Genomic DNA, 18406 nt, shown 5'->3' on the forward strand with positions numbered 1-18406 from the left:
AAAGTCACCACGGGGCTGGGACTCAAACTCAGGTCCTTTTCTGCAGAGTCTGTGACTCTAATCACTCCACTGCACAGCCTGCTCAGCAGGCACGACCTCCTTCCTGCCAGGTGGTGAGTTGGTTGTTAAAACCCTCAAGCCCTGGTGATGCCCCAAGGGCATGTAAATGAGCCATTCTTGATCTTCCCAAATAGTAAATGAATGTTAACAAGCTTTTATGTAAAACTGAACTTTATTGCAATTAAAAAAGAACAAAGACAAGTTGATAAGTGCCTTTAATTACAATGCACCTGCTATTTACATGTAATTATACTTTTATATACAGCTTGAGTAAGGTTCATTACATGTAAACTATAAGATAGGACAAGTTGAACTCCAGCCTTTTGGGAACATTCAGCATAGAAATACTATGGGCAAAAATACACAGAAAACAAATATCCATTTCAGTTCCTTAGGTACCATTACTGGATAAATGATCAAGATCTGGCCACAGAAGAGAATTGTAAATATGAATCAAGTTGAAACTTATTCTTAACATGACTAACAGTATTGCTATTATTTAAACCCTAAACATAATTAATAATTGGATCACTAAAAACAACACAATTTCAACTTATACAGCACCTTTCTTACGGAATTCAAAGCATTTGTATTTATATTATCTCATTTGTCCCCATAACATCCCTATGAGGTAGGCAATGGTTGGTATCATTATCCCCATTTTGTATATGGAGAAACTGAGGCACAGAGTAGTTAATCATTTGCTCAAGGTCACACAGTAAAGTCAGTGCTGGAACGGGGACCACAGAGCCATGAGTTGATCTCCAAAACCAATGCTTCTCTTTAAACTAAATTGTCCCCTCTGAGAATTTAATTCAATACTTCAATTCATTTTTACAAGACATAAAAACGTGCATTTTTTTCTCCCATAAAAATTGTTGAAATACTATAGGCAAGAAACAAACACTCTGGGGCAGAGGTTAGACTGATACTATGTTCTTCTAGAAAGAGTTTATGGAAGTCTCTTGTTGGTTTTGTTTTTTCATTACTAGGAGTTTCTTTCCCCAGTTTTTAAAAAAGTTAGAATGAAATATATTTGAAAGAATGCACCTAGATACCTAGAAATTATAGCTTTGGTAGCCATATTCTGCCATGCACAAACCAGGTTTATTCCTGAGTTTACAAAGAAAAAAATACCTAAACAATAATTTAAGTCTTTGAGATATTCTTTCTCAATCTTATATACATTTACGGTGTGCTTCTCAAGAGACTCAGAGTGGTAGGCAGGGCACTGGAATAAAATATTTTCCAGAGTCACACACACAGGGGCAGGAAGTCTTTCCCACATCACTTAGTTCAAATTTTACTTCTAATTCCTGCCCTACCCACCCCCTGAGAATCAAATATGTAGTTGGTACTCAGAAAAAAAATAAAGAAAAAATTTTAAAAAGGGTCAAAAATCTGAGGCATACAGGACTCTTTCAAATGCCTGTTGACGTGGATGTAAAATTCAACTTTCCCAACACGTTCCGCGAGCTTCTCCCTGAGAGCAAAGCACTGCTGATGGTGCCGCCAAATCTCCAGGACGTCAGGAGGCAGCCGTGGAGGGGCCCACAGGAGTTAAGTTTCGAGCGCGGCTCAGGAAAGACAGAGAAGCTTATATTTAAAAGCATGAATGCGAAAAAAGCAAGCACACTTACTGGATGGGTCATGATCATCATGTCAGGTTCATCTATGGGTTTGACATTAAAAATACATAAAAACTTGTCAAAGGAATGTTCAAAGACCGACTCAGGCCTTTGGTTCTAGTCTCTTCGCCTAGGGAAAGGCACTGCTGTCTGTCAGGGAAGCCTTTACTACCTAAATGAGGAGCTAAAATTACATTTCTTTTTCTCCTTAAGCTTAAAAAAGGAAAAGGAAAGAGTTTGTTTACACTCATTGTTTCCCACTTGTTGAGTTAAAAAAACAAACAAAACAAAATAAAACCAGACGTTGCAATAAGTCGGTTCTGAAATGCAGGCTCCAGGGGACAAGACTGGTCTCTCTGTTTTAGCCTTAACTGTCCTGTGAAGGGTGCCTAACTGATATACTAGATAGGCTTTTAAGAATTAAATGTATAATGAGAATGAACATATCTGTTCTGTTAATTTGGAAAAAAATATTACACTCTAGAATACCCATTCAAATAAGCTATGATGAGAGTGAAGGTTAAAAAAATCAAAACTAAACACATCCTGCACCCTCAGGTGTGCAGAACGTGAGACCCTCAGCCACTGGATCACCTAACATCACCAAACATCAGGGATTTTGCCTATAAATGGCCAAGTTATGTTCAACATCTGGTAACTCCAGAGTTAGATGCTTGAACGTTCTCATTTCCTTGAGACCTGGAGAGGAGCTCAAACTAGTTATAACTCACATAACTCATAAGCACTGTTTCTCAGGGGATGGGGTGCAATAGCTACATGGCTAAGAAATGTTACACATAATTTACTCTAGAAGTGATTAATTCTTACAGGAAAGAGTTTTTTTTTTGTTTTTTTGTTTTTTTTTCCCCTCTCAAAATAATCAGTGCCCTTCCACTTTATGGGTAGCTATTGGTCTGCTGTTCCAGGGATTTCCCTCCAATCTCAATACCTTGTAGGGGACCTGTGGGCTTACCTGGTTAGAGCACAGTGCTCATTTTTCTGCATTTGTGAGTCTGAGTCCTCAACAGAATTTTTAAAAAGTTCTTCTCCATGGCTCCTCAGTGCCAACCATTCTCACGAAAGATGTGGGCAAGAGTGTACATGGTTTAGCAAAGTTCATGGCAAATAACACCCAGCATCTGCTTCCCCAGGTGGATCTGTGCCTTATCGAGATAGCCCAAACGTGAGCTGGGCAGAGCTGTCTTCGTGCCAGGAGGTGCTGGGGAACGGTTTCCATGCTGCCAGGCCGGGTCTGTGATACTGAAGATTGCAATTGGTATTAGAAAAATTGGAATGGACTGGGAGTAGCAGACACAGGGGGGCCGGGGTGGTGCTGTGCAAGGTGACAGAAGGTTTAAACACTCGCAATATTGAAAACAACTTTCCCACTCTTTTGTGAATTGGACAATTTGACCATTACACAGACCTTTTTGAGACAATGAGTCACAATGATGCTAACTGTCATGAATTACTTTTGAGTAACAGGAGTACTTTGAAAATGATTGGGACCATCTAACAGATAATATGTCACTTTTTTTGGAAACTATTTTTATGAGGAAAAAAATGCACGCACAGTGAAATGCAAATTCCTATTTGTTTAGTTATATTTCAAACTCCCCCTGAAAACATGAGGCGTGTTAATACAATGCAATATTTAAGAGGTAATGACATTAAACTATTTTACTGTTGCCAATTTAATATACAGAAGTCTGAGGAATGACAATTACCAACCTTTACAATCCATTACACAAGGTGATCTGAGACAGAGCACAATACTTTTTAAAAAACACCCATAGTATATATATAAATGGCGAGCAAAGAAAAGTCCAATCTAACTGCATTAAGATAAATGATTACCAAATTGAATGCTTTTAAAAAAATTGCCTTTTTTAAGCAAAAATTGTATTTCTCATTTCATCTGGCATTAAGAAAAATCTGAACTACTATTTCCTAGTTAAATAAAAGAAGAACCTGGGAAAACAATGAAATACTTTATAAATATCAGAGACTGGATGTAAATACAACTTTAAAATGAGCAGTAGGAAAAAAAAAACCCCTTTATGAATGTTTGTTCTCTTCCGGACCATGATTTTATTTAATTTACTATGGTGATTCCAGATGAAGACTCTAATTTAACACAGTTTCTGGATCGATCTCTCTAGTCAAACACTTTCTAAGTGTATACAACTCATCTAATGATACTGTCAGGAATAATGTATTTAAGAAAAGGTACAACACAGAGCAAGAAAATACTACTACAGGACGAGAAATTTAGACTTCACTGCAAATAAAGCCATAGTTGATATTATAGACACATGTTCCTACTTTCACATCAGTCACTTATTAACACTAAACATTACACTTTAACTTTTCCCGGTTACACAGTACAATAAGCCTGCCAAGATTTCCAGGAAATAACCATGGGTACCTACTGTGCTTCCCGCAGCCAAAGCTAAGCTAGCTGGGTACCAGAAATCAACACTTTCAGAAGAACGGCATCACTAGAACACATGGACTCATGGCAACTATTACAAGGAGCATTTACAAAATCCTAAGTCAGTCTTGAACTGAGGCTCTGGGATTCTAGCCATGTTACATCACCATCTCAGAGTGGCTCTTCTGCACTGCATCCTCCACCACTGCCTGTTGATTCTGTGCTAAAATCTCATGGTTTTTGAAGACAGTGAAATAAAATGCCCTCATGTAATAACGGGTCCCTGCTTCTGCCCCCGGGTGGGCAGGTAACCTGGCCATGGCGCCATCCTGGCTCACGGGGCTCTTGTTGCCTTCGGCCAAATCTGTCTTCAAACGCCTGTCTGAAGAGGACACCTATTTTCATTCCCTTTTGTCAGGTTGAATATGTAGGGAGTTGCATGAATAAAACTATTTAAACGTACCACTGTTTTTCAGCTAAGAGAATGATGGACCTAATTTAAAATCTGAATTCATTAACTAGAAAAATTCAATGAGGGCAACTTAAGATGGTTTTCCTGTAATTACAAATGAAAATGATTGGAGAACTGTTTCTTCTATTCTGCTTTTATGACAATAGTCATTACACTAGTAGGATAAACACTCAAAATAAATGACAGGATGTATCCTAATTAATTAAGCACCAGAGCAACTTTATATATATACGTGTGTATATATGGATGTGTGTGTGTATCATATATATACAACATATATATATATATATTTTATATAGTTACTGGTAAAAGTAAGTAAATGCTCTAATTCAAAAAATGAAAATCAAATATGAGAAACAGATCTAGTGACATGCTGAGGTTAAATTTCAGCTCTTTGTGTTTACTTATTGTTAATTTAGCACTCAATTAGAATTAACTCTTGGATTTTAAGGGCAGAGAAATGAGTAATTAGCCTTTTTCCCACAAAGAGTGGTACCCTCAAAAGCTTTAATAGCCCTAATGATGTAATTTAATGCAGGGCAAGAAAAAAAATTTGTGGCAAACATATTTGCAAAAATTACTTTCTTCTAGAATTTAAAATTTCCTCAGGGCTTCCCTGGTGGCGCAGTGGTTGAGAGTCCGCCTGCCGAAGCAGGGGACACGGGTTCGTGCCCCGGTCCGGGAAGATCCCACATGCCGTGCAGCGGCTGGGCCTGTGAGCCATGGCCGCTGAGCCTGCATGTCCGGAGCCTGTGCTCCACAACGGGAGAGGCCACAACAGTGAGACGCCCGCGTACAGCAAAAAAAAAAAACAAAAAAAAACTTCCTCAAACATTTCATATAAAACAGGTTACACTTCCCTGCTGACAATATTTGAGAAATAGTACAAGCAGGACAAAAAAATTCTTCAAAACTTTCAAAATACCTGAATAAAAACAAAGATCCTACTTTTAGGCAAGATAGGTTTATAATTCTGATTTATACGACAAAAAAAATTCCTAAACTTATTTTTATCTTTTTGTATAAATTTCACCTACCTAGGTTATTATAGTTGAATGCATACATAATACGGGTGTCAACATTTTAAAGATATAGTAAACTCTTTTTTCTTTATAATATCCTTTCATATATTTAAACTATGTGGCATTTAATTCAGGATGAAATGTTTTTTAAAAGAAGCCATAGGCTTCCAACTCAAAGATTCTAGCACACACTTTCAACAAATAAAGTAAAAAGTGATGAAGTTTATGAAATACTGTACTTTAGGGTCCAAACCGTGATGCTACAACAATAAATATACTTCAGTAAGTTACCCAGTGTTCTGAAGAGCAGAGCCATCTCCTGAAGTTTATTCTGCTTCTCCCTCCTCCCCCCCAACACTCATGGACTGTGCTATCACTTATTCTTTTAGGATTTGTTCTGGAGGGCCTCAGAGTTCCTTTCAGTACTTTACATCACAACTTATTCTTAGCACAGGTTTTCAAGTCAAGAGAGATATTTCATTGCATACTTTATGGCCATAAGGCATAGCCTTGGTTTTGAAACTTCTGGGGGAATTCTGATAATGAAATTTCAAGATGATATGACTATTTATAAAGAGCTTCTCTACCTAGAAATGGTTTTACCCTTTAGAGGTCATACCCACTACCCTGGCAATAAGTAAGACATCATGAATTACAACTTTCGAGCAGTCAGGGGCTCATAAGGGACAAGCCTGCAGCACGCACAATGCTAGGTGTGCAGTGTGACATGGCTGTCACCAGATACAAAGCAACCCCACAGAGTCAAGATTGTCGGGTCAAACTCATTCATACTAAGCAATGAGACTCACTGGGCGAACCAGTGCTTACAAAGGATGTGAATTCAGAGAGCATGGGGCCTTGCACCTTCCTGATCAACTTCTCCCTAATCCAAGGTTATTCCGCCATGATCTTTTGATCAATGATGATTGTGCTTATACACATGAAGTCTTCATGGGAGAGACCAGGCTGACTGAAAAATAACGACAACCAACCAATTTACCCCAACCGAGCTACTTTACAATTTCAGAAACATATTACAGAGCAGTCACAAAATCAAGCCATGAATGCAAGGAATGGAAAAAAACATGCCCGGGAGCTGGTCCCTACAATTTTCAAGATGCTTCATCCTCCCAATTGCATTCTTTATCATAATGAGTGAAAACAGCAAGATTATTCAATCTGAAAAGTCACAGATGTCACAGCAGTACAGAATAATTGCCTCTTTTTATTTTTCTTTAGCAGTGCAGGAAAAGCTCCTTTTCTGTAGCCCACACTGCATAATAGCACTTCAACCAGGTTCATTTTAAAATGAAAAGTGAACAAGCTTCCCAATGTTGGCCTTATAAAATCTAGAGAGATGATTAAATTCAAACCAGGCTGAGCTCTCAATCTGAGTTATTTCAGCAACTGATTTTTGTAAAATGAAGGGGAAAAAAAAGTCCCAATAGGCAATTTACATTTGCAAGCACCAGGCTGCAGAATTCATCACCTTTTTCTTAAAAAAGTAGCTAAAACTTAATGAAATTATAATACCTTCTCGAGGTTAATTGCTCACAGTCATCCCTAGTCATATCTTGTTCCTCCTTCCATTTTTAGCATGTCAAATATTTCAGTACTTCCCACCACAAACCATTGAAAATGATCATTTATGTTCATTCCACTTATTTCTCCAGTGAGCCGGATGATTTGACCAGGAGCTCCAAGTACCATTTGAAAAGTCAAGTCTTTAAAAACCTTCAGTGTTTTCAACACTTGGTTAGAAAAAAGGTAACAACTACTCATAATTATCCAGCTTATGTGCTTTATGGTGTCTTTTCAAAATGAGAATACAAATCATTGTACATCAAATCAAAATAGTTAATGTACATTTTATCTGGCACTTTCTAGAAATTAGGCATTAAACATAAAATACCTTATAAATTTATATAACAAAAATAAATGTCTATATTTTAATCTCAGATAGACTACCTTAGGGGAGCAGTTCATGTATGAAATCCCGCACGGCTGGTGTGGCAGCGGGGGTCATCAGAAATACACATTCAAGTTCACAGCCCTTGGGAAATGGAAGCTGTGGCTGCCATCCAAACATGTGGTCTGTGTCCCAACATAGAGATTAAGGCTCTCTGTTTTGGAGGAATGAGCTCTGGGCTAAAAGAAGTATGGAAGTACCACGATATTCACTGAAGGCTCTGAAGAGTTTCAAATACTGGGGAAAAAACCATTTTGACTATAAAAATAAAATAAAGCATCTAACAATGACTTCAAGTACTTTGGGAGAGGCTGCTGACATGGACTGCCCGAATCAGAAGGAATGAAGAGCTAAGAAGCTCAAGGGGCATCTCCAATCCTATCCACTGGCCGGTCCCGGTTCCCAGGGGCAGCTGCTTGAAGAGGACTGGGGAGCGGTAGGGAAGCAGCAACCACAATTTCTTACCATCGAAAAACACCCACGTTGAAGGCAAAGGCCAGGCTGGTGGGAGAATATCCTTGGAATGAACCATTATAAATCGGAAGATTTCAAGGGGAAAAAAGCCATTCATTTTACCGTTAGTAGCAGGCAGTAGAAAGGGGAGAGAGGGAAAGAAACCCGGCCCCTGGGAGTGGCAGTGCTTCAGGCAGGTGAGCGGTGGTTTCGGATGAGTGCTTTTCTTCCTTACTGTGTGGCTTTCTTCACAAAGAGGGTGAGACCACTGACAGCTGGGATCCTTCCAGAGGGTGTGGGTATATGAGGGAGGTGTGCTTGGGTGTGCCCGTGCCCTGGCAGTAGGGTGTGTACCTCACTGTTCTCCAAACTGAGAAGCGGTTTCGGCATCTCCAGTCATCTTCCTTTTCCGGAAGCAGCATATGCAGTGTGGCTGACACTGCTTCTTGTGTTCTGCAACAGCACTGGCCCTGCCGGCTGGTCCTATGCTAGCTGGGTTGTCTTCCGGGCTGCTAGAGCCTGGTGATGTCTCGGCATTGCTGCAGGTCCCCGATGCTCTCGTAGTCATTCTCCTTTGGGAAAAGGCCGTGGTGGCTGTTGGTCTCCGGGGCAGCCTTCTCTTCCTCTCTGTTTAGAGTCTGTATTGCTTCGTAATCTGGTTCGGGCTCCTCGCCGTTGGGCCTCCCTGCTGCTGGAAGAGTGCTGACACTGTTGGGAATTTTCTCCAAGTCTTTAAGAGTAGCATAGAGATCGTTACAGGAAGAGGGCGACCTCAGAGCGGCTCCTTGGATGGAGGTATAGGTGGACTCTGGTGCTTTGAGTGACTGTCCTGATTTGTTCCCTGGCTGTCCTTTTTTATGTACTGATGAATACATTGCCGAGATCTAGAAAACAAAGGGTGAAGTGAATAAACAAGCTTCAAGCTTGATTTCTCCCTCCCCCTTTTTAGTGATAAGCTAGATTTTTAGGACAATGTGTGTGTGTGTGTCCCTTTAAGACTTTATTGAGATATTACTGACACACAACACATATAAGTTTAGGGTGCGCAATAGGATGATTTGATACACATGTTGTGACATGATTACCACGATAAGGTTAGTTAACAACTCCCTTACCGTAATTGCCGTTTTTTTGGTGTGTAGTGATAACATTTCAGTGCTATTCTCTTAACAACTTTCAAGTATATAATACAGTATTGTTAATTCTAGTTGCCATGCTGTACAGTATATTCCCAGAACTTATTACAGATGGAAGTCTGACCCTTTGACTAACATCTCCCCATTTCCCCCAGTCCCCAGCCTGTGGCAACCACCATTCTACTCTATGTCTATGAGTCTGGCTTTTTTAGATTCCACATATATGTGAGAACATACAGTATTTGTCTTTCTCTGTCTGACTTATTTGACTTAGCATAATGCCCTCCGAGTCCATCTATGCTGCTGCAGATGGCAGGATTTTCTTCTTCTTTACGGCTGAATGCTATTCCATTACGTACGTACGTACGTGTGTGTGTGTGTGTGTGTGTGTATAAAACTACATTTTCTTTATCCGTTCATCCACTGACAGACACGTGGGTTGCTTCCATGACTTGGCTATCGTGAATGCTGCTGCAATGAACATGGGTGTACAGATATCTCTTCAAGACAGTGGTTTCACTTCCTTTGACTATATACCCAGAAATGGGTTCTTCATTATCTGTACTAATCCTGGAGTACGTAACTCCAGGAGAATTATGTGTGTCATCTACAACTTTGTAAGTAGCATAATTCTATGAAAACCAGGTCCTCTCTGGGTCTCCTCATGGGTTTGAGGAGAGCAGGTGGGGTGGGCAGCTCAAGACCCCCAGGACCTGACCACAGATCAGGTTCTATTTGGTTTCTTTATCAGAATGATATTTCACCTGCGAAAAAGGTTTGACTACTTTACAAAAAAGGGTAAAAAAAAAAAGCATTAGACCAGTGATTCTCAAAAGGGCGCGATTCAAACCAGCAGCAGCAGGATCTGGACAGTTATTGGAAAGGCAAACTCTGGGGCACCACCCCAGAACCACTGAGTCACAAACTCTGGTCGGGGGGGTCCCAGATGGGCTGATTCTGATGTCCACTAAAGTGTGAGGACCACTGAACTAGACTGTTTGATCCACTCTTCCTGCACCACAGAGATCTGAAGAGTAGCTCCTGGATTCTGGTTGGTCATATACCTATATCTGTCAGAGTATCGTTTTCCACTTTTTTCTTTTTTTTTTACTTCACTGCATACTATTGGTTAAATATACATTTACAGACGGGGCTACATTTTCTTCAGTGGGAAAACTCTTTCTTATTTGAAACCAGCCAACTCAGAAATAAAGCTAGGAGACAATCAACTTATGGGATGCTCTTTCCTATGGGAAGAGCAGCCTATTTTCCAAGGACACCTACTCAGTCTCACTAATGTACCTCCTGTAGCCACACGTATCAGGAGAGATTTCATTTTCTTTGATAGAAAAATGGATGATAGAGTAAATGGACTGATGAGGAGATTTGGGAGGTATTGTTTTATTGTTCGAAATCATGTTTGGAAATAGGGAAGAATACCCTTCATTACCTGTATTTATCTTTGCCACAGCGATCGATTTATTCAAACACCCAGGAAATAAATGAACATACTTCCTGACAGATGCTTGGCTTTGCAAGTACAGGGAGAGATGTCCTGTTCTCACACATCTCACATACTGTGCAGGAAGCTTCCAGCTGGCCTCCGAAGCTTCTTAAGACACGCCTGCCGCATGTTAACTGGTCATTTGCATGAGGACTTTTCACTACAGGCTGGTGGCTCACATTTGCCAGGCCTTGACGAGCCAAAGGTTTTGAGTCAGAGAAATAATCTTTGGGAAACTCTTGCCCTGTTGATCTGACCCTTTTCAGGACTGTGAAATTACCATTCTCTCCTTAGAGGTTTTAGTGAAAATACTACTCTCAAAATGAAGAATTAGAATTTCTTTCCATTTAGAAAAGAATTAAAAAAAAAAGCCTCTGCTTTTCATAGGGAGGTGCAAACATATGGAACTTTTTATTTATAAGGCGGTCCAAGCCAAAAATGTGGACAGATTATAAAGGGGTAAGTCATGGATGACAGTGAGAAAGGGAACCAGCATCCTAGATATTTATTCCTCACCTTCAGGGGTAACAGCAGGAGGACAAACACACCTTTACCTGTGAGAGTAATGAGCGTTGACCCCTCACCACCATTTCTGTTTCTCTTCCCTACTTTCTTCCCCATGGTCCCTGCCATTAATGCCCCCAACTCTTTGTAAGTACTTGGGTCTTCTTGGGCCTTAGAGTCTTTTCTTCTTTTTGATTATAGGCTCTTTCATTAACTTACAACTTAATATTATCTCTGAGCATGAACCAAATGTGCAGAGGTTGTCATGTGAAATTTGAACTCTTATCAACGTTTCTCAAGTCTTCTAATATTCCTTTTGAATATGTGTCTCCTATGACTATTATTTTTATTCTGTATATAAATAAAAGGTTTCTCTTCAAGCCCCCTTGCTATTTAGCTTTGCAATTTTTCCCTTTAAAATCTTTCATCATTATTATTTGGTCTGTAAATTGTTATTATGTTCTCATAAATTACTCCGTTTTCCCCATTTCTCTCCTTTTTATATTCAACCCTTCCCCCATCATTCTGTTAAATTGGGATAATAGTACTTAAAATTCAGGTCTCAGTTTCAGTCTGGACTGTCTAACATTATATTACATGAATATAAAAATAAATGATTTCCATATTTATTTTTTCTAAATCTTCTTCCTAAAATGAATACACAGGAATCACAGTTCCTTATTCTATGTTAAACATTCATCAGTATAACCAGGTCCTATTTTCAAAAACCACAAACAAATGTAAGATAAGAAGAAAAGTAACTTAAAATTTTACTGCCTCCATTTATTTTAAAGGATTAGTTTCCAGATCTTTTATATTCTATCTTCTTTCCCCCCTTGTTGTTTTGGCCACACGGCTTGTGGGATCTTAGTTCCCTGATCAGGGATTGAACCTGCACCTTCGGCAGTGAAAGCACAGAGTCCTAACCACTGGACCACCAGGGAATTCCTTTATTTCTCATACCAAATGGGATGGCTCCGGGACAGTGAAAAACGCTGGTGGAGGCAAAGGAGCTGCCACAGGCCCTGGTAGGAGGGTCCTGCCTTAGTCTCCTGAGGGGAGGAGGGCCCAGTGGAGATGGAGAGGGGTTGGGGGGTGCATGAAAGTTACTTTGGAGGTGGAACTGAAGGGACTTGTTCCTGACTGCATCTGAGGACAGTGAGGAAAATGGGGTGTTAAGGATGACCCCAGGGTTTTGGCTTGTGCAACCAGGTGGATAGATGGCAGGTCCCTTCCGTGGAGCAGGAGACGTGGAGGGGGTTAGGCAACATCACCTAAGGAAAGCACTTCTGCTCCTTCAACTTTCAATGTGGGATTGTAATGTAGCTTCATATTTTAATACTCAGAGTCCTATATGGGAGGTGATGTACCAGCATAGGTACATTACTTTTGTACATGTACAAAATTTACTAAGCTAGGCATTCCAGAAAGAGGCTATATGTAGCTAGATAAATTAAGGTGTTCAGCTCTCTCTGAGTCTAGCTTGACATAATAACACAATAAATAGTGGCTTTTACAATTTTAATGCTCACTGAAAGTTTAACCAGTGAATTTTCAGCCCCGGTGCTTGGGAGAATATATCATCCTTTCTTGCTGGCGGCCATGTCTGACTCTACTTCCAAGCTGGACGTGTACTTCCTGAAGTTCCCTGCTCTCAGCCTCCCAAATTCCTAAGCCCTTCTCCCCCTGTCTCCCAGCCTGGAGCAAATTCTCTACACCCACCTGCTCCAATTTCCTGTATTTTCCAACCCACTATTAACTTCCTTCTAGAGGGGACTTTCTGACAGATTAAAGCTCCCACACTTATCATTTCTCTCTTCTCATTCCTCTTTTCTCCCCTCCCCTTTCTATTTTTCTCTGCTCCTTCTTCCCTACTGAGTTTTCTTTACTTAGCAGACCTGTTCATCTTGTCCTCTTTCTTGTCTTACCATCTGCCATTCACTCTCTCTGAGCCATTATAAAGCCAACATCCCCAAACCCTGATCTCCAACCATATGCTTAAGAGCGTACTTTAGCTTTCTCAGATGAAGGGTAACATGACAGTGCATTTACTCAAGGAAGGAGGTGCTATTCTCTATTGCATGAGCTTTCTGGTTATTTAAAAACTAACAGGGCTTCCCTGGTGGCGCAGTGGTTGAGAGTCCGCCTGCCGATGCAGGGGACACGGGTTTGTGCCCCGGTCCGGGAGGATCCCACATGCTGCAGAGCAGCTGGGCCCGTGAGCCATGGCCGCTGAGCCTGCGCGTCCGGAGCCTGTGCTCCGCAACGGGAGAGGCCACAACAGTGAGAGGCCCGCGTACCGCAGAAAATAATAATAATAATAAAAAAAACTAACAAAACTCACCTCTTCTTCTGTGAGAGTTGGGTCTTCTTCCCGGGACTTGTATGACAACGAACTAAATCTCTGTTAGAAGAAACATAAACCAAGAGAAGGGAGTTTGAAGTCAATAATCGAACCTTTCTCGTGCATATGCTTTGATCCACCTATCTACAAAAATGTTTTCAAATGATATTTGGAGAAGAAATTATTTTCTACAAAGAAATTATATAAAGCACCTGAGGAATAAACACATAAAAAGTATGTTTTTGCATACCCAGTAGTATTACACTTAGAGAAACTTCTGGTTGTTTATTTGAATCTGCAGGTACAAATAAAACGAACAGTTACGTGGACTACTGTTTCAATTCCTAATTGTCACTGACGGATTGATCATCAATGAGAGATGGAAAGCCTGATGAAGAAAAAAACATGGTTTCTTTATCAAGTGCCGGAATTTTATATTTCTACAGCTTGCCTGAGCCATCAGGAAGATTCTTAAGTCATCTGGAAACTTTTCATAGCTAGTGGAGAACTCAGCTCACATTTTGTCACTTGCTACCTGCCTCATTTCTCAATGATTTTGGTTCCTGCTTCACTGATTCTGTCTCTAACGCATCTCCTGCCTGAATTCTTGCTGACTGCAACAAACAGGGATCCTTCCAAGCCTGCCCCAGCTCCCTGACCTCCCTGCCCCGACCCTGTCCTCCCGCCAACCTCACTGTTCACTCTCCCAGCTACACCTCGGACTTCTCTTACCCTAAACAGACACCCCACCCTCCCATCTCCTTGCAGCCCCCTTCAGACCAGCACTCCTCGATCAAGCCCACTCCTCCCATAACCCAGTTCCTACAATCCTGCAAAACGTTTTTGAGTGTGTCGCTTCTCCTGGGCGTCCTTCCTTTCTGCCCTGTCAAACTCCACTGCCACACGTTAAACACTCCACTCCCTTCTTGGTCCCTGGTGAACTCATCCCTCGAGTGAGTCCTTAATGCTGCTCTGAATCCTTCTATCACCTGGTCCCTGGTCTCCTAGCTCCCTGTTTCACGTCTTCCCCTCTCTTCCCAAACTCCCAACACCTCTTCACCCATCCTCATGCTTAGCTGAGGACCTTGAGAAAACTGAAGGAAACGAGAGAAATGTCTATAAACTTTTACCTCCCCCACCTGCCCCCAGTCTCTGCATTCATGTACCTTCCTTCCTGTCAGTTGCCACAGATGAACTTTCCATGCTTCTCCTTAATGATCCTCTCCTCCTGTGCACTAGATTCTGACCCCTCACACTCACTCGTGGATATAAGCTCCAGCGTCTCTCCCATTTTGTCTACATCATCAGCTTTCCCCCCCTGTGGAGTCATCCCCATTCATGTAAAAACAAGCTATTTATTCTAAAAACAAAACCAATCCACCCTTCTTCCAGTTCTATTACTCCTTCCTTTATAGTAAAACCTCTTAAGAGAGCTCTCTGAAAAAGTCACTCAAATAACTTGTCTCTTCCTATTCTCTCTCTAAACCCATTTCAGTCCGGTTTCTGCCTCTTCACTTCAGTGAACCTGCTCTTGTCAAGGACACCGAAGTCCACGTGTAACTCTCTCTCCTGACCCACCTGCTGCATCTGATGCAGGGGTCACTCCTTCCTCCCTGAAAGTTTGCCCTTGGCTTCTAGGACACTGTACTTCCCTGTTTTTTCTCTCCTGTTTTGCTCTCTTCTGCTGGCTCCTTTTCTTTCTTGGACCTGTGTCCTTGGAACTCTTCTAGTTCCCGTTCACACGTACTCATGCAGTGATCTCATCTGATGTCAGCTTTGAGAACAAATTTCTGCTGCTGACTTCTAAATGTACAAACCCAGCCCAGGCCCTTCCTCGTAAACCTGCTCCCCCATCCAGCTGTTCTCTGACATCTCTACTTGGATGACCAATATCTATCTCAAAGCAATAGGTCCAGCCCGGAACACCCAACTTGTCTCCCAAGTCTGCTCTGCCTACAAGTCCTTTCTACTTCAGTTAATGGCAATTCCATCCTTCCAGTGGCTCAGGCCAAAGCCCGGACTCATTGCTTCCTCTTTCTTTCATCCACATCTGGTCTATCAACAAAACTCCTGGCTCTAGTTTAGCGTCTCCCGTTACTCCTGCCCTGATCCGAGCCATCTTGTCTCTCGTCTTGCTTATTAGAATGGCTACCCAACTGGTCTCCTTGCTTCCATTCTTCATAGGTGAATTTCAGCTCCATCAGAGCAATCCTTTCCTAACCCAGATTAAGCCACCATTCTTCTGCTCAAGGCTTTCGAGTGACCCCATTTTATTCAGATTATAAGCCAAGGCTATACAGCGTTGGGGCCCTGCTTACCTTTCTTCCTACTTCCCTTAGCGTTGCTCTCCCCTCTCCAGCCACGCCCACCCCTTCTTCTTTCCTGGAGAGGCCGGGCCTGCTCTGGCCTCAGGACCTTCACACTGGCCATCCCCTCTGCTTCATTTGCTCTGCCCCCCAAAATGTGTACCAACTCACTCTCTCACCTCCTTTAACATTTTGTTCAAATGCCCCTTCACAGCCAGGCATACCCTGACCACTCTATTCACAATTGTGCTCCCACCCAACTTTCCTAAACCCCCGGATTCTGTTCTAATTTTTTCCTTTAAACTTTAAAGCCTTCTAAGATACCACATACTTTACTTACATACGTATTTATGTCTCTATCTCCTTACTTAAATGTAAGCTCCATGGGGGCAGAGATTTTTGTTCATTTATATGTTTTGTTCACTAGTGTATTCTCAGCACCTGTATCATGTGGCTTATAGTAGGTGCTCATTAAAATCTTTTTGCAAATAAATGCATGAATATTAAACATTTCAAGTTCTCCCAATCACTTAAAATTAGGCTGGTTTATATGGAGATGATGGATTATTCATTCCTGTATTACTATAGAAAGGTAATCTGCTTCCCAGATGGCTATTTCCAGTTTCTAATGTGACATCTGCAGAATTGCTTACTTAGCAGTGGTTAGACAGTCAACTCTCTTACCTTTCAAATGCTTGTAAGTAAAGAAGTTTTAACTGCTTTAGGCAGCATAAACGTCACATTAGTTTTATTATCTTTGGTTATACAAAGGGCAAAAAAAATAGGCTGCATTTTACAAATAGATTCATAAATACTTTACTGAGGCTCTCAATGGCTCACTTTACGGGTAAAACGAAAAGCTGAAATGCATTCAGAGAACACGACACAGAATGACTCATTGGCATAAGCTATATAACCCTAGCCGGACCTCCCCTTTTGATCATGAACGGCACAAGTTTTTCAAGGCTACTACTGACTGACTAGTCCCTACTTGGCCTTCCTACCAAAACTTGAGAAGAGAACCCTACTTTTTTCTCTGCAGAGAATGGAAATTGGGTATCAGTTGCCTAAAGAAGGTAGGGCCTACTTTAAATCCCAAGGAAATGCTGACAGCTGGAGATGTGAATTCCAAGCTATGGTGGCTCAGACATCAGCTTACGAGACACCCACAGAAAAGGCTTGGGGATTGTTAGTACATTTTAGAGCTCTGTTGAATAGTTACACTTAAGAGCTACAGGGTAGTATTTAGAAATTGTCACAAAATAAAATCTTTTACTTGATTCCTATAAAAGTCTATACATAATCAGATATGCCCAGTGGCACCTGTGAACTGGTCCCCTCTGCCTGTTCTTGTGCTCTGATTTCTGGGACCCGGGGAGCGGGGAGATCACCCCACTGCCTGGGGTGGTAACAAGTGGAAGAGGCTAAGTGGGTGGCAAAGAGTCTCGTCTTTCCAGTTCTTGGTCTTCACCATGAAGAAAATAATACTTGCCCCCATTAGACATGATGCAAAAACTGGAAGATATCCAAGGAAGGTGCCAAGAGAGAAATATTTTGTAAATATGAGCTTTCAGTATTTTATTACTTGGAGGGGGGAACAAAAAGTCAAACACAGCTTCCACTAAAACAGCTTCCACCACTCAATGCACGTGAAGGTGCTAGCATGTATTCCTTAGAACAACGTGCACGCAAAAGCCCCAGGATCAGCTAGACGCCCAATTGTGACAAAAGCTCTGAAACCAATGTGCCGGAGCCCACCTTGTTGGCTTCACTGGTCCCCTCGGCGGCCCCTTCTTCTCCTGTTTTACTCTCTGCCTGTTCCTGAAGGTTTTCATTTTCATCCAGAAGTTTCATGGGGACAGGGGGTGGCGCCTCCTCTTCTGGATCCCATGCATTTCCAAGAATACTCTCTGCATTAGCGCTTTGTCGACACTTTCTGTTTCTGTCCACGGAGGCATATTCGGCAAAGTCTGTTTTGCCACTGGCCTGGGGCCCCGGAAGCTCTTTCACAGTGGAAGTTGACTTCGACCTGCTGCTGTGGCCTCCAGCTGAGTGGGCGGCGGCCGTCACCTCCTTAATTTCTTTCACAGTTTCATACAAGCAGTCCTCCACCATATTTTCTTGTGAGGCACTGTCCTTGAGCACTTCGTACGGCCCCTCCATCCCCAGACCCTGGTCCCCGTCCGCGCTTTCTCCATTGAGCGTCGTGTCCACTTCGCTCTCAGGAGGAATTCTGGGCAACTCCCGGCTCTGATGACATTTTGGCTTCCCTGTGCTGTCCTGGGAGTCCAGCAGATCTGAAGCTGAGGTCTGGACTTCCTCGTAATGCTGCGTGCAGGTCATGGTGCTGTCTTCTGAAAGAACTAAAGTAGTGGGAGTATTAAAAGTGGAGAAAGACAATTTCTGACATAATTATTACAGTGAATCAGATGATGTCAAGTTAGGTGAAATCAAAGTGCTGGCTTTTTATTTGACTTGAGGCTGTAAATTACAGATGTTTTGACTGTTAGTGGATATTCTTATTTCAATCACAGTGTAAACTAAAGCCATCCATTACATCTTTCCAATAGAGTA

At 41.7% G+C, this 18406-nt stretch overlaps 1 protein-coding gene across 3 annotated transcripts in view; it reads right to left on the bottom strand.

Moving 5' to 3' along the window:
- Window positions 1-219: 219 nt before the first annotated feature.
- Window positions 220-18406, bottom strand: part of PAG1 (phosphoprotein membrane anchor with glycosphingolipid microdomains 1) — a 142201-nt gene continuing 124014 nt past the window's right edge. The window contains exons 7-10 of one of the 3 annotated variants that reach the window (XM_059994816.2): window positions 17591-18195; window positions 13527-13586; window positions 7585-8922; window positions 220-2948 (exon numbers count right to left, since the gene is read on the bottom strand). In XM_059994816.2, coding sequence (XP_059850799.1) covers window positions 8551-8922; window positions 13527-13586; window positions 17591-18195 — 1037 coding nt within the window. In that variant the 3' untranslated portion in view covers window positions 220-2948; window positions 7585-8550. Of the gene's footprint in view, window positions 2949-6271; window positions 8923-13526; window positions 13587-16623; window positions 18196-18406 lie in introns of those variants that run through there. The other 2 variants (XM_059994814.1, XM_059994817.1) reach the window with 2 other exon arrangements.

The sequence above is a fragment of the Delphinus delphis genome, chromosome 17, assembly GCF_949987515.2.
Source record: "Delphinus delphis chromosome 17, mDelDel1.2, whole genome shotgun sequence".
NCBI classification, from domain to species: Eukaryota; Metazoa; Chordata; class Mammalia; order Artiodactyla; family Delphinidae; genus Delphinus; species Delphinus delphis.